The 25529-nt window shown below is 39.6% G+C and overlaps 1 protein-coding gene and 1 long non-coding RNA gene across 2 annotated transcripts; both read right to left on the bottom strand.

Moving 5' to 3' along the window:
* Positions 1 to 18501: 18501 nt before the first annotated feature.
* Positions 18502 to 21543, bottom strand: LOC120908445 (zinc finger protein 774). Its single transcript, XM_040319425.1, has 8 exons — positions 21077 to 21543; positions 20413 to 21001; positions 20032 to 20346; positions 19815 to 19942; positions 19664 to 19753; positions 19474 to 19563; positions 19254 to 19394; positions 18502 to 19174 (listed from the first exon to the last, which is right to left on the bottom strand). The coding sequence occupies exons 1-8, from the start codon at positions 21206 to 21208 to the stop codon at positions 19106 to 19108; spliced, it is 1554 nt and encodes a 517-aa protein (XP_040175359.1). The 5' UTR covers positions 21209 to 21543; the 3' UTR covers positions 18502 to 19105.
* A 1474-nt stretch (positions 21544 to 23017) lies between these two features.
* On the bottom strand, positions 23018 to 25112 carry LOC120908448. Its single transcript, XR_005741141.1, has 2 exons — positions 23994 to 25112; positions 23018 to 23907 (listed from the first exon to the last, which is right to left on the bottom strand). It is a non-coding gene; the product is annotated as an uncharacterized LOC120908448 (long non-coding RNA).
* Positions 25113 to 25529: the final 417 nt, after the last annotated feature.

Raw genomic sequence — 25529 nt, forward strand, 5'->3', positions numbered from 1 at the left:
CGTACCAACTGAATTAAGGGAAGGAGATGTTGTGGCTGCGAGTTGTACTCCCCTGGCTCATGACCGGTGTCGGACCATGATGCTAGGAAGGCGGCTAATTAGGTGTAATTGTGTAATGAGAGCATATTGATTAGGATTGTAATTCGGAGAGCCGTGCAGGGCTTGGGAGATGGACAGATCGCTCTCTCTTGATTCGGGCTTGGTTGCGAGCAGACGTGTGTCGTGATTGATAATTTTATTTGTTAATATATAAGTTTTAATTATATTAATTGTGTTCGCGTCACATATTCAAATCCGAACACAACACTTTCTCAGTCTGCAAATAACTCCAACCTTTTTGGCCACCTTCTTTATAACGTTGTCAATATGGTCCGTAAATCTGAGTTTATCGTCAACTATCACTCCTAAATATTTTATACTAGATACAATTTCTACAGATACATTATTTATTACTAATTGAGTGGGTATGCTAAATAGTCTTCGACACACAACCAAGGCTTTAGTTTTCTCAGGATTCAATTTGAGTTTCTTATGTTTCAGCCACCCATCCAGTGAGTCCAGATCCTGATTGAGTTTCCTAACAATATCACAATGGTCACTACCACTAATGAAGATGATTGTGTCATCCGCAAATAAATTGATGTCGCAATGCTGTAAAACCCTTTTCATATCGTTAATGTACATTAAGAAAAGTATTGGTCCTAGAACACTTCCCTGAGGTACTCCTAGGGTGTTCTCGACGGCACTTGATATTTTGTTGTTAAATACAGTTCTCTGTGTTCTGTCTTGGAGATAACTCTTGAACCATCGTAGTTCGTTGCCTTTAATGCCAAAACTCTTTGACACTTTTAATAATAGTGGCCTCGAAATTGTTTCAAAGGCCCTTTTTAGGTCGAGGAATACAGCAATTGTAGTCTTTTTACCATCAAAAGCTTCCTTCCATTTTGCCAGCACTAGGTTAAGAGCCGATTCGCAAGAATGACCAACCCTATAACCCGACTGTTCAGGTATAAATAAATGATTGCTGATTATATATTCTACTAATTATTCTTTAACAACTGTCTCTAATACTTTTTCAAAAATATTTAATTTGTTTATAGGCCTGAATTCATTTGCAAGAACAGTTCCCGATACTTTTGTATAGGTACAACAAAAGACTCTTTCCAGGAGGTTGGAAACACTCTTCTCGTGATCGAATAATTAATAATGTTTAGTAGTTCATGTCCTACAGTGTGAAAACAATCTAGTAGGATTTTTGAATTGACATTATTGATTCCTGATTAATTATTTAGATTTTTGACCACGTTTTTCAATTGTCCGTAGGAGATAGATCTAAATTTAAATATATAGTCCGTTTCTCGAAGACTTGCGTAAGCTTCATTAGTTTGACGAATACTATGATGAATGTCCAATACGCTCTGGACAAAGAATTTATTGAAAGTTTCATCAATTTTCTCTGAGTCATACACCGTTGATCCATTGAATATTATACAAGGACTATTAATAGTTCCTCTTGGATTCAGTAAAGATTTTAGGATTTTCCAAAGTTCCTTACTATTCTTTCTATTCTGATTAATTTTATTTTCAAAGCATGATCTTCGGGTTGTAGTTAAAGCTCTACTATACAAATTTCTAGCTATTTTATAAATTGTCCAATCAGAATTCTGGTTTGTTTGGAGAAATTTGTTATAGTATTTGTCTCGTTTATGTTTCTGCTGGGCCAATTGAATTGTGTACCATTTAGCTGAACAATTTGTGTTTATTGTTTTCTCTTGCACAAGCTGTGACATACTATTCTCTAAGACAGCTGTTAACCTAATACATTTATCGTTGATATTAGCAACATTTTCCTGAATTCCTTCAGACACCATCCTATTCAAAATTTCTGGAGAGTACTTTTTCCAGCATTTAACTCGTAATAGATTAGTACGGGTATATTTTTCATCGATTGACCATTGAATTGTTTCATGATCTGATGATGATGATGATGATGACCCACCTCTGACCCCTATAAAGGATTGAGATGTTCGATGTATCTTGCGATAATTTGGTAAAGCTACAAATATTCAAACGAGTAGATGTTTGGGAGCTAAACAAAGCATAGAGGTATGACGAGTTATTAGCCCGATCCACACCAATCTACCAAGCTCCGAACCCGGAGTCTACTGTACGCGCGCGTGTCTCAATTCAATGTAGTCTCATTCTATTAATTTTTTGTATATTTATAGTTTTAAAACTTTGGTGCATTTAGAATGTAAATTAGTTTTAAAAAAAATTCATCGCATTTTAAAGGACAAAAGAAAAGAATGAAAAAATCATCATCACCTAGAGTTGACAATTGACAATACATTTAGACTACATTAGTTCTAACAAAATCAGAGCACAGTTTTCTAAACTCAGATAACGAACCAGCATTGATGATTTCCTGTGGCATTCTATTGTAATACTGGATACCTCTGTGAAACAAAGAATTTCTGGCTCCTGCAGTCATATAGTTTGGCACTCTTGGAGCATTAGCTCCCCGTGTGGGATAATTGTGAATGTCTACTCTTCTCACAACTCTTTCTTAAGATATGTAGGTAGACGTCTTTTTATTAGATTATCAATGAATATCATTGTCTGATACGTCACTCTCTGTTTTATGGACATCCATTGTAAGACCATTCGCATTGTAACAGAAGAGGTATAACGCCCACAATCAAGGATAGCCCGCATTGCCTTATTCTGCAGCCTTTGAAGTCGCGTGAACTGTGTTTCAGTCGCCAGAAACAAAATCGAGGCACAAAAATCTAGATGAGGTCCAATAAGTGATAAGTATAATTGTATCTTACCGCAACGGTTTACATCCTTTCTGTTGTGGCTGCGAGTTGTACTCCCCTGGCTCATGACCGGTGTCGGACCATGATGCTAGGAAGGCGGCTAATTAGGTGTAATTGTGTAATGAGAGCATATTGATTAGGATTGTAATTCGGAGAGCCGTGCAGGGCTTGGGAGATGGACAGATCGCTCTCTCTTGATTCGGGCTTGGTTGCGAGCAGACGTGTGTCGTGATTGATAATTTTATTTGTTAATATATAAGTTTTAATTATATTAATTGTGTTCGCGTCACATATTCAAATCCGAACACAACAGTGGCAACGAGTCTAATTTTTCGTTTTATCTGTTTTATTTTACCCACGTGTCGAAAATTCCGCGACCACAACGTAAACGACGGAGGATGAGCACCAATGAAGCTAACGGTGCCGGCGTGCAGCCTGAAGAGGATCAGCGGCGTTCGTCATTTGGACGGTCCAGTGCATTGGACCCGGTGCAACAACACATTGGATCAGTTATTGGAAGTGTAACGCAGCACCATCCCGGCCCTTTTCCGGAGCAAGCTGTAAATTTTGGGCGAGATGACCGGCCTGCGCCATTGCACTCGGGTGTCCCTCCGCCATCGCTCTTTGCTGTTCAACATGGACCATCGCAACCATTGTCAACGGGGTCGATGATCTCGGGTTCCAGCACCAGCGGCAACACGATGGCAGAGACGTTACAATTGCTTCAACAACAGATGGCACAGCAACAGCAATTATTGAAGCAGATTTTGGGTCAGCGGATGTATACGCCGAATCCAACTGTCCCCAGCTTCCAGCCGGAGCAAATTATCGAAGCGCTCTCCAGGAACATCACGGAGTTTCGTTTTGATGATGAGAGCGGTATCACCTTCAGAGCGTGGTTCTCACGCTACGATGAGCTGTTAAAGAAAGATGCTGCCCGTATCGATGATGCAGCGAAGGTGCGTCTGCTGCTACGCAAGCTAGGTCCCATGGAGCACGACAGGTATTTATCCTTTATTCTACCTGCGCGCGCGAGTGATTTTCAATTTGAGGAAACGATATTAAAGCTCGAAACGTTATTCGATACGCGTGAATCGTTGCTAAGTAAGCGTTTTAAGTGCCTACAATTATGTAAAAAAAGCAGTGAGGACCATCTTACGTTTGCGTGCCGGCTCAACAAAGCGTGCGTAGATTTTGAGCTTAGCAAAATGGGCGAGGAGCAACTAAAGTGTTTGCTTTTTGTGTGCGGTCTAAAAGACGAAACTGATAAAGATATGAGAACTAGGATGCTAGCACGCATTGAGGATAAGCCAGATGTAACTTTACAACAGTTATCTGCCGAGTGCCATAGGGTCATAAACCTAAAACGAGACAGTGCGATGATTGAATCGAATGCTCAGGATAGTAATGTATTTGCCGTGCAGTCTCGGGAACAGCGGTTCCAACGCTCGCAACCAGTGCAACCTAGAAAGCCCAGGTACCTTTGTTTCAAGTGTGGTGAGCAACACTGGGTTAGCGAGTGTCCGTTTCGCAACAATAATTGCAGTGATTGCAAACGTTTTGGTCACAAAGACGGTTATTGCAACCCAGAGGAGAATCAGTATCAGAATTTTAAGTGTAAAAAGGATTCAGGATATAATGGTCGGCATGTTTCTAAAACTAACGTTATGACAGTGAATGTGGCAAATGTAAAAGCTCACCGTCGTTTCGTGGATGTTAAGCTTAACGACACTCCAGTCCGTCTCCAATTGGACACAGCCTCTGATATAACTATTATAAATCGAGAGACATGGCAACATATTGGAAGTCCTAGTTTGGCACCATCGTCAGTTCTAACGAAAAATGCTTCAGGGTCACGGTTGGCAATTGATGGTGAATTTGTGTGTACCGTTAGCTTAGGTGAACATACAGCGCAGGCGACAATACGGGTTACAGAAATTAACCTGATGCTTCTTGGCGCAGATTTGGTTGATGTTTTGAAGCTAGGTTCAATTCCAATGGATGCATTTTCAAGCCAATTAATGATTAATAACCATAAATATCCTGATATAGAAGGTATGATCGCCAATGTGCAGATAGATGATGATTTAAAGTGTGTAGCAAACGATTATTTAAACGCAATTCCGATGGTTCATGAGGAAGTTGCCGATGCTACGCGTAGAGATACAATACTTAGCAGATTATACGATTATGTAAAGAATGGCTGGCCGTGTGAAATTCCATTTAACGAAGAGCTTGAAAGTTTTTACAACGTTAAAGATGGCTTAACTATAGAAAAAGGGTGCATAATATTTGGAGCGAGGGTAGTAATACCAAATGCACTACAGAAGCGATGCCTTGACCAGCTGCATAAGGGTCATCCAGGCATAATTAATATGAAAGCAAAAGCGCGTTGTTGCATTTACTGGCCATTAATAGAAACAGACATAGCTAAGGTGGTTAACAATTGTAATACATGTCAGGTCGCAGTACAAGCATCATCAAAAGACCAAATAGTAAATTGGCCAAAGTCACTTTTAATTAAACCTAGTTATGGGGAGATTAAACCGGTCGATGTTACACCGAGGTTATATATGAATATATGAAATATTTCATGCAAAATAATTATATATGGATTTCCGGCAAAGTAACTAAACGTATAGGAAATGTTAGGTATGAGATCAATACTGGTGATAACCGTAGGTATAGACGGCATATAAATCAACTACGAAAGTGTAATCCGACCAATGATCAGGAAAAATGCTAAACTGCCATTAGATATACTATCGCGGCAAAGTCATAGTAGTGCATGCCAGTTGGAACGATATTCTCGCCGCTCTTCTCGTGTTAGAAGACCGGCTTGTAGATTTGAACCGTACCAACTGAATTAAGGGAAGGAGATGTTGTGGCTGCGAGTTGTACTCCCCTGGCTCATGACCGGTGTCGGACCATGATGCTAGGAAGGCGGCTAATTAGGTGTAATTGTGTAATGAGAGCATATTGATTAGGATTGTAATTCGGAGAGCCGTGCAGGGCTTGGGAGATGGACAGATCGCTCTCTCTTGATTCGGGCTTGGTTGCGAGCAGACGTGTGTCGTGATTGATAATTTTATTTGTTAATATATAAGTTTTAATTATATTAATTGTGTTCGCGTCACATATTCAAATCCGAACACAACACTTTCTCAGTCTGCAAATAACTCCAACCTTTTTGGCCACCTTCTTTATAACGTTGTCAATATGGTCCGTAAATCTGAGTTTATCGTCAACTATCACTCCTAAATATTTTATACTAGATACAATTTCTACAGATACATTATTTATTACTAATTGAGTGGGTATGCTAAATAGTCTTCGACACACAACCAAGGCTTTAGTTTTCTCAGGATTCAATTTGAGTTTCTTATGTTTCAGCCACCCATCCAGTGAGTCCAGATCCTGATTGAGTTTCCTAACAATATCACAATGGTCACTACCACTAATGAAGATGATTGTGTCATCCGCAAATAAATTGATGTCGCAATGCTGTAAAACCCTTTTCATATCGTTAATGTACATTAAGAAAAGTATTGGTCCTAGAACACTTCCCTGAGGTACTCCTAGGGTGTTCTCGACGGCACTTGATATTTTGTTGTTAAATACAGTTCTCTGTGTTCTGTCTTGGAGATAACTCTCGAACCATCGTAGTTCGTTGCCTTTAATGCCAAAACTCTTTGACACTTTTAATAATAGTGGCCTCGAAATTGTTTCAAAGGCCTTTTTTAGGTCGAGGAATACAGCAATTGTAGTCTTTTTACCATCAAAAGCTTCCTTCCATTTTGCCAGCACTAGGTTAAGAGCCGATTCGCAAGAATGACCAACCCTATAACCCGACTGTTCAGGTATAAATAAATGATTGCTGATTATATATTCTACTAATTATTCTTTAACAACTGTCTCTAATACTTTTTCAAAAATATTTAATTTGTTTATAGGCCTGAATTCATTTGCAAGAACAGTTCCCGATACTTTTTGTATAGGTACAACAAAAGACTCTTTCCAGGAGGTTGGAAACACTCCTCTCGTGATCGAATAATTAATAATGTTTAGTAGTTCATGTCCTACAGTGTGAAAACAATCTAGTAGGATTTTTGAATTGACATTATTGATTCCTGATGAATTATTTAGATTTTTGACCACGTTTTTCAATTGTCCGTAGGAGATAGATCTAAATTTAAATATATAGTCCGTTTCTCGAAGACTTGCGTAAGCTTCATTAGTTTGACGAATACTATGATGAATGTCCAATACGCTCTGGACAAAGAATTTATTGAAAGTTTCAGCAATTTTCTCTGAGTCATACACCGTTGATCCATTGAATATTATACAAGGACTATTAATAGTTCCTCTTGGATTCAGTAAAGATTTTAGGATTTTCCAAAGTTCCTTACTATTCTTTCTATTCTGATTAATTTTATTTTCAAAGCATGATCTTCGGGTTGTAGTTAAAGCTCTACTATACAAATTTCTAGCTATTTTATAAATTGTCCAATCAGAATTCTGGTTTGTTTGGAGAAATTTGTTATAGTATTTGTCTCGTTTATGTTTCTGCTGGGCCAATTGAATTGTGTACCATTTAGCTGAACAATTTGTGTTTATTGTTTTCTCTTGCACAAGCTGTGACATACTATTCTCTAAGACAGCTGTTAACCTAATACATTTATCGTTGATATTAGCAACATTTTCCTGAATTCCTTCAGACACCATCCTATTCAAAATTTCTGGAGAGTACTTTTTCCAGCATTTAACTCGTAATAGATTAGTACGGGTATATTTTTCATCGATTGAATTGTTTCATGATCTGAAATTTTTAAGTTGTTTTTAATGCAAGTTGAAACTGAATACTTATTTGTATACATGTGGTCAATCAATGTTCTACTACTGCGTGTTATTCGTGTGGGCAGATTCACTATTTGTCGTATGCCCAATCCTTCTGTAATCCTTTATAGATGTCTAGACTCAGATGCATTCATCCAGTTGATATTAAAATCTCCTATCACTATATTTATTTTATCGTATTCTAAAAATTGTTCTAACCACTCTTCAAGAATAGCTAGGAACCTAGAAAGACTCGAACTGGGTGAGTGATAGATTAGGCCGTACCTTGCTTTTGTAGTATTTTTCAAAACTGAAATTGCTAAGAACCAGTTACCTTCTTTCGCTTCATTTAGGACCTTAAATTGTACTGAGCTATGTATATACATTGATACACCACCAGTGTGTCTAGAATGTGATAAACATGAAACTGTATTATAGCCTTTTAGCGAAAATTGTTCGAAGGCTTCCGGATCAACTATGTGAGTCTCAGATAGAAATATTAGTAATGGATGTATTTCGTCAACCATAGTTTTAAGCATACTGTAATAAGAAGACAGACCTCCAATATTTAAGTATACACTGGTGGACATTAAAATAGGAAAAAAAATTTTGTGTGTTTTTTTTTGCATACACTAGGTGTGTCATCGCCAACAGTTCGAGGCGTACTGAATTTGTAATAGCCGAATTTTGCCTTTTATACTCTCATTTTTGGTGCGCTACTTATCTGAGTTTTGAGTGCCGGCAGCGTTTTGCGGCAGTATAAAAGGAGAGCCAAACCGTGTTGTGCTTCATTCTTCCATCAGTGGTCAAGGTGAAAGGTTGCTGTTTAAAAATTCCACAAAATCATCATGGGTCGCGGAAAGCACTGCACACCAGAGGAGCGAAAACACATTCAGGGGCTGTATCGTGAGAACGTGCCAATCAAGACAATCTGCAAGGCGTTCGGCCGTTCGCGGACGTTTGTGGACAACGCCATTCGTAGCGAGGCTACGGGTAAATCGACAGGTCGTCCGCGAAAAACAACGGCCGACGTTGACGCGCGGATTGTTGAGATGATCAGGGCGGATCCTTTCAAAACTTGCACTCGTATCAAGCAGGAGCTTGGTTTGCAAGTTTCGGCGAAAACGGTGTCTCGCCGTTTACACGCCGCTGGGTTCTGTGCCCGGAGACCGAGGAAGGTTCGTAAGCTGCAGCCGCACCACGTAGAAGCGCGCATTCGGTTTGCCGAAGAACATTTAGCTGCATCCATCTTTTGGTGGAGCAAAATCATTTTTTCGGATGAGTCCAGAATCAATCTGGATGGTTCGGACGGCATTAAATACGTCTGGCGCTTTCCTAATCAGGCGTATCATCCGAAAAATACGATAAAAACCCTTAGTCACGGAGGCGGCCACGTAATGGTGTGGGGTTGCTTCTCCTGGCACGGCACGGGTCCTTTGTTCCGTATCAACGGGACACTGAACTCGGAAGGGTATAGAAAAATACTTAGTCGTGAGATGTTGCCTTACGCCCGACAACAATTCGGAGACGAAGAGCATTACATCTTTCAGCATGATAACGACTCTAAGCACACATCGCGAACAGTTAAATGTTATTTGGCAAACCAGGATGTGCAAGTTCTACCGTGGCCTGCGTTGAGTCCTGACCTCAACCCGATTGAAAATCTGTGGTCAACTCTCAAGCGTCAGCTTAAGAACCAGCCTGCACGTTCAGCCGATGATCTATGGACACGCTGCAAGTTTATGTGGGAACGCATAGACAGAAGCGAATGCCGTAATCTCATCGGCGATATGGCCAAACGCTGTCAGGAAGTGATAGCGAATAACGGTCACCAGATTGACCGTTAGAATGTGTTTTCGCTCAGTGGAACACCGCAACACCTCCTCCCAACAACCACTTAAACAGTCCTTTTCAGGGCTACCAAATATTTCTGACAAGAACTATGTCTTTCGGTCACAGAAAAAAGTTCCTATTTTTATGTCCACCAGTGTACATAAGGAAAACTCTTTTTAGTTTAGAACTAGTTCTTGATTCCTCAGTTTTAGCTTCTTGTAACAAGGGCACTGGTAACTATTAGCGGCATGTTCAATGTTATATTTTAATTTCCTGTTCTCATTTGCTACAATACAATTTATACATTTAAACAAATTAGCATCTTTTGTGCACTGTTCCGTTGTGTGATTGTCACTGCAACGCGAGCATGCAACTTCATTTCTACAATCCACACTCTTATGTCCAAAGCGTCCACATTTGTAACATCTCATTACATGGAATGACTCTTTCACTAGACAGCGATCAAATCCGATATAAACCTTATCTTTTTTAGTAAAATAAAGAGCTGTAGCGGAATCCACTTCCATCAGCACATTATATTTCTGATATTTAAAAGACTTGTTTTCATATCGGCCTAAGACTTTGATACATTTACCAGGGATACCTTCGTTTTGGGTTTTGAACAAATCAATTATTTCCTCATTTTCGAGGTTTTCGCTCATACCAGACACTCAGAATCGTCTTAAAGGATCTGAGGTTGTATACGAACATCCTAGTTTTGTCTCTATGGCCCGTTTAGCTTTCTCGTGTTCATTTTCCGATTCAAACTGAATTAGAATCTGCCCTGTTTTACCGTTTCTGAAATTCAAAATTTTATGTTCTTTTGGATTTAATTCAGCCCTTAAATCCAAACGCGTTTTATCACATGACTGATCCTTTTTAGGGATTACAATTAGGGTTTTACAGCTTTGAACGTCAGACAGTTTTTTAATTTTGAAATCAACATTATCACGCACATTTTTTCTCAAATTTAACTCATTTTTTCGTTCAACTATTTTCTTCGTGGCGCCTGGTGTTATTATGTCCGAGTTTGGACTATTGGTGCGTTTACGTTTGTTCCGCACTGTAACCCATTCGTTTTCATACGAAGTAGATTGCATACCAGAACTTGTTTGCAATGATGGTTGGGATTTATTATTTGGCGTGCATGTATTAGAGCAATCTTCACCCATATTATTTAATCCCATTTGCTTTTCTACTTGTATCACATTTACCTTACCACTACGCTCGCACTTGGCAACTGAGAGTTTAGCATTAGTGTTGGGCATTGTGCGCGAGTGCGCACTGTGCGCACAGCACACCTCATTGTGCGCACTGCACAGCACACTTTGTACTGTGCAAGCACACTTCGCACAGTGCGCGCACTACGCACTTTTCGTTCAGTGCGCGCACTTCGCACTTTTCGCACAGTGCGAGCGCACTCCGCACGGTGTTCATTTTCCGAAGCTTTCTCGTGTTCATTTTCCGATTCAAACTGAATTAGAATCTGCCCTGTTTTACCGTTTCTGAAATTCAAAATTTTATGTTCTTTTGGATTTAATTCAGCCCTTAAATCCAAACGCGTTTTATCACATGACTGATCCTTTTTAGGGATTACAATTAGGGTTTTACAGCTTTGAACGTCAGACAGTTTTTTAATTTTGAAATCAACATTATCACGCACATTTTTTCTCAAATTTAACTCATTTTTTCGTTCAACTATTTTCTTCGTGGCGCCTGGTGTTATTATGTCCGAGTTTGGACTATTGGTGCGTTTACGTTTGTTCCGCACTGTAACCCATTCGTTTTCATACGAAGTAGATTGCATACCAGAACTTGTTTGCAATGATGGTTGGGATTTATTATTTGGCGTGCATGTATTAGAGCAATCTTCACCCATATTATTTAATCCCATTTGCTTTTCTACTTGTATCACATTTACCTTACCACTACGCTCGCACTTGGCAACTGAGAGTTTAGCATTAGTGTTGGGCATTGTGCGCGAGTGCGCACTGTGCGCACAGCACACCTCATTGTGCGCACTGCACAGCACACTTTGTACTGTGCAAGCACACTTCGCACAGTGCGCGCACTACGCACTTTTCGCACACTTCGCACAGTGCGGGCGCTTTTCGCACATTCCGCACAGTGCGCGCACTTTTCGCACAGTGTGAGCACACTTCATACTGTGCGAGCACACTCCGCACAGTGCGCGCACTTTACGCACAGTGCAAGCACAGTCCGGACTTTTCGCACACTTCGCACAGTGCAAGCATGTTTCGCAAATTTCGTGCAGTGCTTCACTTTGTACTGTGCGAGCACACTTCGTACCATGTTACAGGAAGTCAGGTGGTGTAGTACTGAGTATATTTTGACAAACCGCCTTTTAGCATTAGTATCAGTTAGCATTAGCGACTCCGATCCGTTGGTGCAACGAGTTCAAGTCGGGGCGAATCAAAGGTCCATAAATCGCTTGCACACATTCGTACAACACACATGCCCATCGCCCCCCCCCCCCCCCTCTCGCCCTGTCCCATGTCCCCTTCTCTTTAGTTAATTACAAAATTTGACTAGGGCTCCGAGTGAAAATTGTAATTTTTGCATTAAAACATGCCCTGCTATCGCAAGCCTGCGACGCGAATAACAGTTTTCGCGTGAAACCAGCTGTCTGTTTTAATGCACAATCGCAAAGCGGTGGCTCCGAGACAAGCACAGACACGTTTCATCTCAGCCAAATTCAAGAGAAACCTCAACCCACTGGAGCGTCGTTTACCTACGACCTTCACAGTTCATAGTTATTTTAAAGAGACGCGTGCTTGGTGTCATCCGATTTTTCCTGATAATTTCTCCGGCTACGGACCGCTGTGTTGATATTGTGTTTCGGGGCCTTTAAATTTTTGGCTGGGTGTGTTGTATCCTTGTGTTTGTGTAACGGGTTTTCGATGGTGGTCAAGCGCAGCATTCTGTGCATTCGATTCTCGCAGCAAATGTCTCCGCGCGGTTTCGGTGTGCTCGTGCACCGGCCATCCACACTTGCAAAGAATTATGTTGTTTCTCGCTCTACCCAATGCCTTGGGCCAACGATGATTAAATTGTATTGATTTCAGCAGTGCGCGCGTGTTTCAGCGTTCTGCGCTTTTGCCATGCGTAAAAGGGTGCAAAAGAAGAGCGAGGAATGAAGTGCAGCGTAGAAGGGGGCTCTTAGATTGAAAAAATATTGTCTATACCCTTTAAAGAATTCGAAACAGGTGTATGTCAAATCGATGGAGTTTCCAATATTTGCATGGATCTACACATGCTTTCTGTTGGGACCAATAATAGCCATCGTGGATGGGCGGAGTGGGGGGAGGGAGGTTGGGCTTGAAGAGGTCAGGTGTCCGCCAAGTTCATCCACTGTTAGACGAACCCGATGGCTGAGTAAATGAACTATAAGAGAAAAAGCTGACACTGGTCGTGTGGTCGTGGTCATTGTGTACGTATCACCATGGTACGAAGTGTGCTCGCACAGTGCAAAGTGAAGCAAGTGAAGCTTGCACTGTGCGAAGTGTGCGAAAAGTCCGGACTGTGCTCGCACTGTGCGGAGTGTGCGAAAAGTGCGCGCACCGTGCGAAGTGTGCTCGCACTGTGCGAAAAGTGCGTACAGCGCGCACAGTGCGAAATGTGCACCGCACACTGAGATATGCGTGCGTGTGTGCACAGCACACCTAATTGTGCTCTTTTTCCCAACACTATTTAACATTAAGCGCCTCAACTAAATCGGATTTCAGTATCTCAAACTTAAGAGCAAATTCTTTCATGAGAGTTTCAAAGGCTACATCTAGCATCGCTTTCCATTTACCCAAATCATTCCCCCCCTAAATTATTTTTGTCACACGCGTCACAACAGAAAACGATGTTAGTCGATTCATTTATCATACGCGCAGCCACTCTACTAACTCAATGCCCCCGAGTGCCGAGTAAAGGATTCATTCGGCTCCGAATTTCTCTGATTTGCACGGCTCCAACTATGTAATGTTACATCATTGATGTTCGATTGGAGCCACTTCTGTTTTTTTTTTGTCATAATCATGCCACTATTAATTTTAATAAAAATGATTGTAGCCAAGTTGGAATTTTGTGTACCCCACATTTTGCAAGACGAATTAATGTACTTTTGAACCTCCCCAAAAATCTAAACCAAAATGATATGATTACGCTTAAGCCTAAAGTATTTAGATGAAGAATTAAAATAATCGAAATGCCGAAGTCGTGCGATACATAGCTTATTAATAAATTAGCTCACACAGTCCATACCTCAATTCGCGAATCATCTGCCTTCAAGTGCAAAACAAGATTTGCCAATCTTTATGGGATCACACACCACGAATCTTCGTCAGATAAAATTATCGTAATTTAACAAAATCATTCGTAAAATATGGGTTCTAGTAATAAGAAATGCCACCATACCACCATATACACCTTCGAACTTGGAAATTAGCGAAAAATAATGTTTAAACACGTTTTTTTTACAATTTCCCTCTTGATCTATAAAAAAATTGCGTGCAAATTTTTTTGTTATTCATCCAGCGGTGGATAGCTCGGATGGCTTGAAAAAGATTTGCAACAGGCTGATAGACTTCCCCTACCTCAGTGACAAAATGTGGTTGAGTAATATTTTCTAACAGAAGTGCCGTGTTAGAACGCGACTAATGAGAAATTTCCTATTTTAATAATAAGGATGAAAACAATGCATGTGACTTAAAAAGTACATAATTTTTTTTTAAAGTGCACAATAAAAAACAAAACATTCAAACAACAACAAATTTGAAAATAAGAAACTATTCCAGATTTGAAGCGAGGAGTACAAAAAGTCAATTTGTTTAACAATAATGATTTTAAACAGTATTTTATATGAATATTGAAGTATATTTTTTATTCTCAACTTTGCGGCCCACGAATCACTGAAAATCTGTACTTGCGACTCTCTTATGAATTGAGTTTGACACAGCTGGTGTAAACCATTGAAATCCAAGTGGGAATTTCGTGTAAAGGAGGATGAGAATGGTAATCCAGTGAAGTATAAAGCCCGACTAGTAGTGAAGGGTTTTCTGCAGAAGCCTACAATGGATTATCACTAAACATATGCCCCGGTGGCAAAACTAACAACAATTCGAGCAGTACTGGCCGTTGGTATCCAAAAAGGATCTTATTTTCATCAAATGGATGTCAAGACAGCATTCCTTCACGGCGAGCTTCAAGAAGAATTTCAGCCGTACCGGCGAACTCGTTCGACGAGAAACATTCGTCGCTCATGAGTGGACAGGGTTGTACCACTAGGTTGGCCAGTACAAAATCTATACGGTTTTCTAATTTTTTTTATGAGCGTCGCGGCGAAAGTTCCTAGGAACGAACGAGTTTGCCGATACGGCTGATTTATATGGAAGCTCCACATGGCGTAGAAGCTGCTCCGGGTATGGTGTGCCGTTTGAAAAAAATCTTTATATGGGCTAAAGCTATCCTCCTCGTTGCTGGAATGAAAAATTTGTTCGTTCCAAGCATGACTACTGCCTTTACACTTGGCTCAACAAAGAAGGTAACGATTTCATGTATATTGTACTATATGTCGCTGATTTGATAATAGCAGGCCCAAACAAAAATACCATCATGGAGCTGAAATTGAAATTATTGGAAATATTCGAGATGAAGGATTGTGGAACCTTGAAATATTTTTTGGGAATCAAGAGGGGCCTCAATGACCGTCAATGAGGGGCCCCGGAATCTTTAATCCATTATCCATAACAGTTGATAGAATATGGGACGTTGGGGCCCCGCGCTAGGCGAACCCTAAGCACCCCCCCACCGGTAGCAACCAAATTTAAGTTGAAATGGTACATAATCAAAGACGGATGCCGGGTACCCCCCCTTAATCATGTATCAAGGTACAAAGAATTTGGTACTGACTTTGAAAAGGAACGAACAAGTCGAACAACTCGTCGGATTTGCAGATGCAGACTGGGCAGTCGATACTTCTTCTTCTTCTTCTTTGGCTCAACAACCGATGTCGGTCAAGGCCTGCCTGTACCCACTTGTGGGCTTGGCTTTCAGTGACTAATAGATTTCCCCCCATAGCAGGATAGTCAGTCCTACGTATGGCGGCGCGGTCTATTTGGGGATTGAACCCATGACGGGCATGTTGTTAAGTCGTACGAGTTGACGACTGTACTACGAGACCGGCTTCGATACTATTCGATACTATTGATCGAAAATCAGTTAGTGGTTACATATTCAAGGTTTATGGAAATACAGTTTCATGGTCAAGCAAAAAACAAACAACTGTAGCCACATCATCCAGTGAAGCTACGTCGAATACGTCGCTTTAAGTGCTGCTACGGCTGAAGCTATATGGTTGAAGGGACTTTTGGAGGATCTTGGACTAAGATTTACAAAACCTGTCCCAATTTGAAAATAACAGAGGATGTATGTCGGTATGTCGAAAATCCCCGGAAGGATGGCCGTTGGGGCCCTTCCCCCCCCCCGTCTGAAAACCGTCAATGAAAACCTCGATTTATTCACTTGCACAGTGTCTGTGCATACAATAACTGTGCGGAGCACACAATAACTGTGCGAAGCACACAAACTGTGCGGAGCACAAAAATCGTGCGGAACACAAAAAATGTGCGAAGTGTGGCTCCACAATTTTATAAAAAGTGCAATTGTGCTCGCACATTTTACTGTGCTGTGTGTGCGTGGTGGCACAGTGCTACTTGACTCATCACTATTTACCATTTACAGAGGGCCTCAACTCGTCTTTCCGCCTAGGGCCCCCGATACTCTTAATCCGCCACTGATAATATGGTGAGCCGGAATAATTATTGCTAGGGTTTTCAGGAGTTTTCACGAACTGATAGTTTTGGGATACTTTCTTGATTCTGGGAAGGCTAGCTGATGAATGATATGTCTGAACTACTTCGGACTATTGCACACAGGTTCTAGTTTAAAAGTGATTTATTCGGAAGTTAACTTAAGAGTGAGTGTGTGATGAGCTATCGAGCTGCTTTTATACTCTCTATTTTGCTATGAGCTACCATTGCCTGTTCGTCTTCCATTGTCCTTGTTGTAACTGGGATCCAACAATGAAATAAGGCAAATACTTCTTACGCCATTCCTCAACGATTTAAGCATTGTGGGCTGGAGCTGAATCCCTTTTTCAATTTTTTTTTCTTTTTCAAAAAAATTAAAATTTTCTCTATAAGATTTTTTTCAAACACTTCCTTTTTAATTCAACTGTCAGCCAATATCGAGCGTTCAACTATAACATTCTGCCTATACACATATACATATCCTACATTTTTTTCCCACAATCAAGATTACATTTTCAACAGGCATGACTAGAAATAGATTTAAATATATTTTTGATAAAAAAAAAATTGAACTAAGTCTACAAAATGTATGACTCTTTAAACCCTAGTCAACGTTATGTTCTCCATAGACCCAAAGGCCCAATTATACGTTCGATAATCCGCGGAAATGCACCTCAAATAAATTTAAAAAAATCATAACATCAAAACGTCGATCAAGTGCGGATTACTGAGCGTGAACTGTACAGTCAGAATTCAATAGTTGAACGGTTTTTATTTGTAGTAGTAGTGTAGTGTATAGTTTAGTTTTAGGAACGCTCGATAGCTGACTGACAGTTGAATTAAATGCAAACGCATGAAAAAGCCAGCATTTGAAAAAATCAACATCAACGCATCTTTTTGCATCATGTTGGTCCAAAACAAACTGCCGCACGGTGTCCGTTTTAAGGTTGCTTTAGACCTCGCGTGAAATTTGTTTTTATTTTTGCTATATTTCATTGAATATTTATCAGAATGTGGCTTATAGTACATAGAAAACAAATGATATTCAATTCCCCAACTATTTAAACTGTAAAACATATTGGAATAATGAATTAAATTCATTTCCTTGAGATCAACAGCAACAGCAGCTCGTCGCGGTTTTAAGGCTATGACTCACATACTTATGGCATAGGATGAAGGATATGTAAGATTCTGATATGGGTAATCAATAAGTCTCTGATAGCGGAACCCATTAGTTATTTGTCATTTATTGATTAAAATTCAACGCACCGCGCGTGGCCCTCGTGATGCGAATTCGGAATTAGTGATAAAGTTGGGCAAAGACCAACTACGGTTGTTGCGCTTAATGACCGTACACAAAGTCTAGTTTATTTATATAACATAACTATTTACATTCAATTTTGCGTACAAAAACCAAGTCTCTTCTTCAAATCTAAATAAACGAGCTTAACATTCTCCGGAATTTACATGATAAGAGCATGTTAAAAAAGGGGTTTTCTATTAGTTTTCTTAAATTAACATTACTATTATCCCATTCTTCACGTTCGATAGGTTATGATTTGGAGCTCAACTGGATTGAGAGATCGAAAAAAAAATCAAAAAATACATTGATCAATGGCCTTAAGTTTGATGTTCATTTCATAAGATTGGTAACTTGAGACCTGGCATGGAAATAATAGCATTCTTTAAGCATTAAATACAAATCATTATGGCTATGCCTGCAAAATCATAAGATCTCTTTATTTTGCTATGTTTTATGTACAAACATCAAAAGTTTTGAACATCAAAATTGAGGTTGTACGGCATTAAATGAAATTAATATTTAATCAATTTTAACATAACCATTACTGTAGAACTAACTGATATGTTTTATCAAATCGGGAAGCAGTATGTTAGCATTAAAAAGTATAGTCATAGTGAGAATGCGGCTATTGAAAAAGAGGAAATATTTATTGATAAAAAAGATACGCTATTGCAATACACTAGTTGAACTCTTTTTAGTTTGATTGCTTGTTTAGTTGCATGTGAGATGTGAATTAGATGGCATCTGGAATGAAAAGTGTGCTTTTATGTGGGATAGCGGTAAGTACAAAGCATAAAAATCATAATAACATACTTAAAATAAAGTCCTATAGAAAAACATGTCAATTACACGTCATAAATAGATAGCATACTTTGTTTCCTGTAGTTTAAGGACAGCATTATTGTATAAGAGAAAATAAAAATATCACAGTGATCTTATGTATGCAACATTGTACGAGAAAGTCGAAAACATAAACACGAATTTTTATCGATCTCTCCATACCGCTTTATTTCACTGCTCTTAAATATGCATTCGTTAACTAAACGCAAATTGTTTGTAGACACGCAGTATAATTCATTGAATTCAATAAGTAAGCGATTCGTTCAGTAGCTTAAAATGTTTGGCTATTAATGAGGACGCTTTATTTAGATAAATTATAACTAAATTTGCAGTGTGGCCCCTTTGTGATGTTCGCTGGAACCGTAGCAATTGCACCAGTTAGATAAAGAAACTACAGAAAACCCACGATAAGACAAACGTTAGAAAATGTTAATCTTCTGCACATCCTGTGAGACTCATACCCTGTGTAAGGGGTATTTAGCTAAGATCTCGAAACCTGTTCGATAAGCTCGTGATGTGCTATCATGTTCTCAAAAGTGTGTTGGTTTTCCGTTTGTTTCATATGTTGTTGTGGTAAATGTTTTCTACTTTGAATTTTACTTATTTAGCTTTTATCTAATATTCCTTAACTGCTGCCGATAGAAGATTGCTTCTGATTAACTCCTACTAATGGCTATTTTGTTGTTCTGTTTCATCTTTGTTCCCAAATGGTGCTGAATGTGGTTCTACAAATGGGAATGAAAATATTTATTGTGTTAGCGCTGGTGAACCTCTTCTGGTATAGATATTTATTTCTAGCATTACCTTCAGTTCCGTCTCGTTGAAGAATGACTTGTCACAGTGGGGACATTTGTGACTTTTCTGTTTTTTGTGGCGTTGCTCGTGGATGTTTAGTTGGTATTTTGAGCTAAACTTCTTCTCGCACATAGAACATTCAAAATTTTTCTGAAGTTACAGTCATGTTGTAAAAAGATGGTTATATTAAGTAAGTTGGTAAAATTCGGAACGATATTTCGTGACATACCTCAAAATGCGTCTGTCGATGGCGATACAATATCGATTTCGATTTAAACTCTTTGTTGCAAATACTGCATGTGGGTATTTTGTTTACCTTCTTCAAGATAAAATTAAACCAGAAAAGGTTGAAAGAATTCAGTATAATGTGAATATTCAATATACTCCTTATTTATTATGATCTTTGCTATGATGCTTACCTCATGTGTTTTCATATGCATTCGCAACATTCCCGGGCCCCGAAAACTTTTATGGCAAATTTCACATTCTGGTTGTTTTTTACAGTTCGCCTGAAAACCGAAAAAAACATGATAAAAAATTATATCAACCATTCATACATTTACTCTTTACCTTTATCCAGTTGGTATGCGATGACATGTGAAGATGCAACCATTTCGGTTGATTAAACTCTTTGTGACAAAGATTGCAGACATACCGGCCAGGACTAGGGCAAGATGTCTGATAGGTTAGAAACTCCGCTGTGGAAACATTTGTTCAGTATGCTTTAGTTTATGTTCTAACGCATTAGGCTCACATCTAAATTCGTTTGGCAGATTAGCGTGCTTACCTATCAGTTTTTCTTCATCGTCCGAATCCTCACATTCTGTTTCGGCATAATATTCCATCTCTCCTTCTTCTACGCCCCCAGTCTCTTCAATAATTTCATCTGTCTCGACTGTTTCATCATCCGGTAACAAATAGTCAACATCCTCTTCCAGCTTCTCATGTATTTGTGTTTCTGTTTCACTTTCCTCAAGTTCTGTGGGCTCCGTTTGCTCCACTGCCATGTGATGATGGTGATGTAGCTGATGTGCATGGATTGCGTCGGTAGGTATGGCTGTAGTTGCTGCTGGTGCCGTGACCATCAAGGGAACTGATGAAACTGTTGACAAAAAGGCTCATATTAATAAAATATAATAGCTATTCTAACCATTTGTCGTACTCTTACCATTTTCCAGGTATTGTGCCTCTGTCATTTCTGGTTGCACTATTATCTCGCAGCGATCATCTGCAGTACGCTGAATTTGCAGTACGTGTGCTGGATGCCCGTTCTGAGTAATCATTTGTACGGTATTATTTGGACCTTGTATAAACTGACCGATTGAGGCAGCTTGAAATTGTGGTGTGGTCTGAATGATCTGCTGACCAGTGGCCGTTGTGATTATATGGCCTGTATTTATAATTTGTGCACCAGCATTAATAAGCTGAGCACTAGTCAATATCATTGCAGGAGCGGCCAGTGGAGCTTCAGTCTGAATTGCTTGCATATCCGTTCGCTGGATGTGTAACTCGTGCAACTGCGGAGCGATCATCGTCGGAGCCATTTGCTGGAGCTTGGGTGGACTTAAGGTTATATTTTGTATCTCTTTTTGTATACATTCTTTGTGATCTTGATCCTCGGTTACCGTGATACCTTTGATATATTGTCTCAATGTTACATCTGACTTTTCCACACGAGTCTTAAACGCATGGCAGCGGCTTACTTGGTGTATGCACTGGACACAAATTTTGTCCGGCCACCCATCCATTTGTTCAATCTAAAATGACAGCAACAGATCAATTCGCTACACACATCTTTGTAACTGCTTAACATTGTTTCCTCTAAGACTAACCTGTATCTTGGCGATTTCCATCAACATTTCAGCAATCATCTCTCCGAATAGCGGCCGCATTTCCTTCTTCACCACTAAACAAATGCGACAAATTTTATCCAGTTCGATGTTCCGTGTCGTTAATTGCTCCATTGCTCTTAGAGGTAATTTTTGCTACAAAAACAAACTACGGGCAATTGCCCTTCCTTCCTATAGCTCTTAACAAAAGTGTTGTATTCCTATCCAGCGACCCCTTTGACTTGCCAAACACACACACACACATCAAGCGTTTGCTAACGTTCTGTAAATGGCTTTACCGCAACGTATTCCATAACAGTGGACACCTGTACAGTAAAATGTATATGCAACACTGTTTTATCCACTACCAAACACGAAGCATTTAATCGACAATTTGTATCAACACATCGATGTAAACAAAAGGAAAACTTTTATCGGACGAAAATATGCAAACATGGCAGCGTCGTGAACAGTGTGGCCAGATTATTTTGGCGGTTTTCGGTAGGCGCATCAAAATTTTATCGGTAGTTTTCGGTAGGTTAAAACTCAAAACTTAACTTTTAACTCAGTTAGTAGAAAGTAAGTAAAAAGTAAAAGCGAAAGAAGTGTTAAGTGGGATGGGTGGGGGGGGGGATCTAATGCGCAAAATGAAACTTCCATCTCACGAGAATATGCATCCTTTATCTAAGATATAGATTAGATTTGGGTCAGCGGTTACACAAATGAAGGTCTTTCTGAAGTGTCGATGTGAAAATTGTACTGGGAATTCTTAGCCAAAGAATAACTAAGATGCACATTTTTTTCTCAGTGGTGGCAAGTTCTTTTTCTTGGGGCTCCACCCGACCGCTTAGGGCCGCAGCAGTGCTCCATTGGATACAACTTTATCGCACGTGCTGTCATTTGATTTTCGCTGGATTATTTAGATTGATTTGATTGTTTGGCTGAGTTTTAAAGTTCAATGATAAAAAAATTTAAATTTTTTCCTTCAAATCCTAGATATATATATATATATATATATATATATATATATATATATATATATATATATATATATATATATATATATATATATACATCAGTATTTCTGGCCACACTGGTCCACAGGTCAGGCGAGCTTTTTGAAGGCCACCGTCGCAAAACCGTCGCAAAACGTCAAAACTGGCGTCGCATGTACTGCAAACCGACGTCGCCAGCGAGCGAAACTCGCAACGATTTCGAGGCGCTGGCGACGGTCGTTTTTGACGTTTGGCGACGGTTATTGACCTTTCGAGCGAGCTTTTGCCCTGCGAGCCAGTGTGGCCAGATTATGTTGGCAGATTTCGGTAGGAGCACTGTTGAGAACGCAACCATTTAACCAACTCACTATGAGCAGCGTGCTGTGAGAAAAAAAGGAAGGGGTAAATCAGTGCAATCATCGTCATGGTAGTCATGGCGAAAAAAAGGTATTCCCCTCTTTCACTTTTTCCACCGTTACATCCCTAGTACACTCTGACTCTTCCTTTCTATTCGAAGTCATCTGTTGACTTGTTGTACTGCCGTGGTTGGATTTGATCCGCAGTACATCAAGTCAGAACAGCTCAATTAAACTTGTAAACCATTGAAGGCTTCGAAATTTAGGTCGTTTAAAAGGCACTAGTAGACGCATCGAACCTTTAAGCAGAAATAGATCAACGCACCAGTGAAATTATTTACGATGATATCGTGTTACCTTGGATGATTGCATGGAGTTTGAGAAACATCAATGGATGATGAAGAGCATACGATGGAGAGTGCAAGTAATGAATTGGTTTTTCGTGAATTGTGGAAACTAAATTTGATTCTTTTTGAATGGTAGCTGCTGATTCAGGATCCAGGCTAGACAAAGAAAAAGGATTTGAAGAAAATTTGGGAAAATAGAATGTATAAATCCTCCAAGTGCAAATAATGACTGAAGCAATTCCAATGTGACTAGCAGTGGAAAAGGAGTGTACGCTTTCTAAGCATGGATGAATTTGCAAATAACGGAGGATGTAAGAACACTGCAAAACAGCACATGTTATGTACATGTGGCCAGCCGGCTCTGTCAATCAATTTACACTACAAACCATTAAAAGCACGTGATTTTATTTAGCTTTTATAGGGTTCTTTCCTGGGTGCTATTATCGAGTTTATTAGGCAGGCCTTTAGGTTTTAGGCCTTTCTGTGATTCATATGAATGTTTTAGAATTGTGCATGCAGGTCAGAACTACAAAATACATCAAGAATCAATACAATTATATTATTTTTTAAGTAATTGATTAGATATGTATTTCTCTCAGTTTTAATGTGGTCCATCGTATTCAGTTGTTTAAGTATCTTTTGTGATATTGCCGTGGCTTGGCTAAAACGATGTTGTACTTATTTAAAACAATACTTGGCTCACTTCTCACATTTCGCCCTAAAACGCCTCTATAACAGTATCGAACATCTGTGTCGGCCAGGGGCCCCAAAAATGGCACCTACGCCCCGCTCACAAGTAAAATTGCTACTCAATCCTTCTCTGACTAGGACATCTGATACAATCCCCTTCTAAACGCTTCAATCAAGCCTCTAATTTCGTGTGATCGCTTAGGGCCTCCACTCGTCTTAATCCGCCATTGCTAATAATCTCACACAATCCAAATAAGGCCTTTTGTGGTGCATTTTTTTCCGTTTTAAATTCAACTCGATGCGGTTTTTCTGGGTGTTCCTAGAAAGGTTCTAGGCTCTCTAGGTATTTTCAATCCATGTTTTCCTCTTGATTTTCAACGTTAATGGTTATCGCACAACTGGGTATCTTCTTCATCGTTAAACGCTGCTTCATGTTTTGTTGATGCCTGTGACGGAGAAAGAATCACCCTCTGCAATTTAAAAACGTTTTCTAACATGGACAACAGCACTCTGTTGGGTGTTTTACACTTACCTAGAGGCTGTAAATCAACTATTAGTAAGGGAAAATGTTTATCATCTTCCCATGTTTGATTTTATGTTTTCTTCTAAGCATCGTGTGTCCGGTACAATATTTCACTATATTTTAACTGATTTGGGATATTTGATATGCTCTTTCAACAAAAGAATCGAGAAATGATCCAATTTTACAAATGTAAACTATTCGTAGATGATCCAATGTTCTCCTCAAACCACAACACAATGGCGGCTCGATGTGGGGAAGAAATTTTTACTCACTCCAAAATCCGACCTCATCAGGATTTCATCATGTGAGCGGCTGTTGCTTGATCATCTCATTAGAGCAATCAACGGTGATAGATTTGCTCACCATACAAACAAAATCATCTCGCCTCAGTGAGGGGAAAAGAAGCTTGCTCAGTACGCAGCAGGAAACGATGATAGCCTCTCAGTATGGGTTGAAGCAGCTGTCATTGAGCTCGCCATAGTGAGAGCAGGCTGGATTGTCATTTGGGGATCCCCAAATGATTTTGTTTGTATGGTGAGCAGATCTATCGCCGATGATTGCTCTAATGAGATGATCGGGCAACAGCCGCTCACATGATGAAATCATGATGAGGTCGGATTTTCTAGTGAGTATAAATATCTTCACCACATCGAGCCGCCATTGTATTGTGGTTTGAGGAGAACATTGGATCATCAACGAATTGTTTACCTTTTTAAAACGTGCAATAATTGTCCGCTGGCTACATTTCTCTATTCTTTTGTTAAAATATCATATCAAATATCTCAAACCAGTTAAAATATAGTGAAATATTGTACCGGACACACGATGCTTTGAAGAAAACGTAAAATGAAACATATGAAGATGATGAACATCTTCCCTAACTAATAGTTGATAAATATGGTGTAAAATACTCAACAGAGTGCTGTTGTCCATGTAAAAAAGTTTTTAAATTGCAGATGATGATTCTTTCTCCATCACAGATATCAACAAAAAATGAAGCAGCGTTTGACGATGAAGAAGATACCCAGTTGTGCGATGGCCATTAACCGTCAACGTTGAAAATCAAGAGCAATATTACATGCATTGCACATACCTAGAGATAATACGCATCGAGTCAAATTTAAAACTGAAAATAGTGGTCCACAAAAGGCGAAAATAATGACGAAAGAAACGAGTGCGGTAGGGCCGCAACACCATCTATTATTTCATGAAAGGCCATGTTTTGGATTGTGTGTGATTGTTAGCAATGGCGGATTAAGGCGAGTGGAGGACCTAAGCGGTCACCCAAAAGTAGAGGCTTGATTGAAGCGTCTAGCAGGGGATTTTATTAAATGTCCTAACCAAAGAAGGATTGAGTAGCAATTTTACTTGTGAGCGGGGCGTAGATGCCATTTTTGGGGTTCCTGGCCGACACAGATGTTCGACACTTAAACAACTGAATACGATGGACCACATTAAAACTGAGAGAAATACACATCTAATCAATTACTTAAAAAATAATATAATTGTATTGATTCTTGATGTATTTTGTAGTTCTGACCTGCA

The sequence above is a fragment of the Anopheles arabiensis genome, chromosome 2 (genome assembly GCF_016920715.1).
Source record: "Anopheles arabiensis isolate DONGOLA chromosome 2, AaraD3, whole genome shotgun sequence".
In the NCBI taxonomy this organism is placed as follows: domain Eukaryota; kingdom Metazoa; phylum Arthropoda; class Insecta; order Diptera; family Culicidae; genus Anopheles; species Anopheles arabiensis.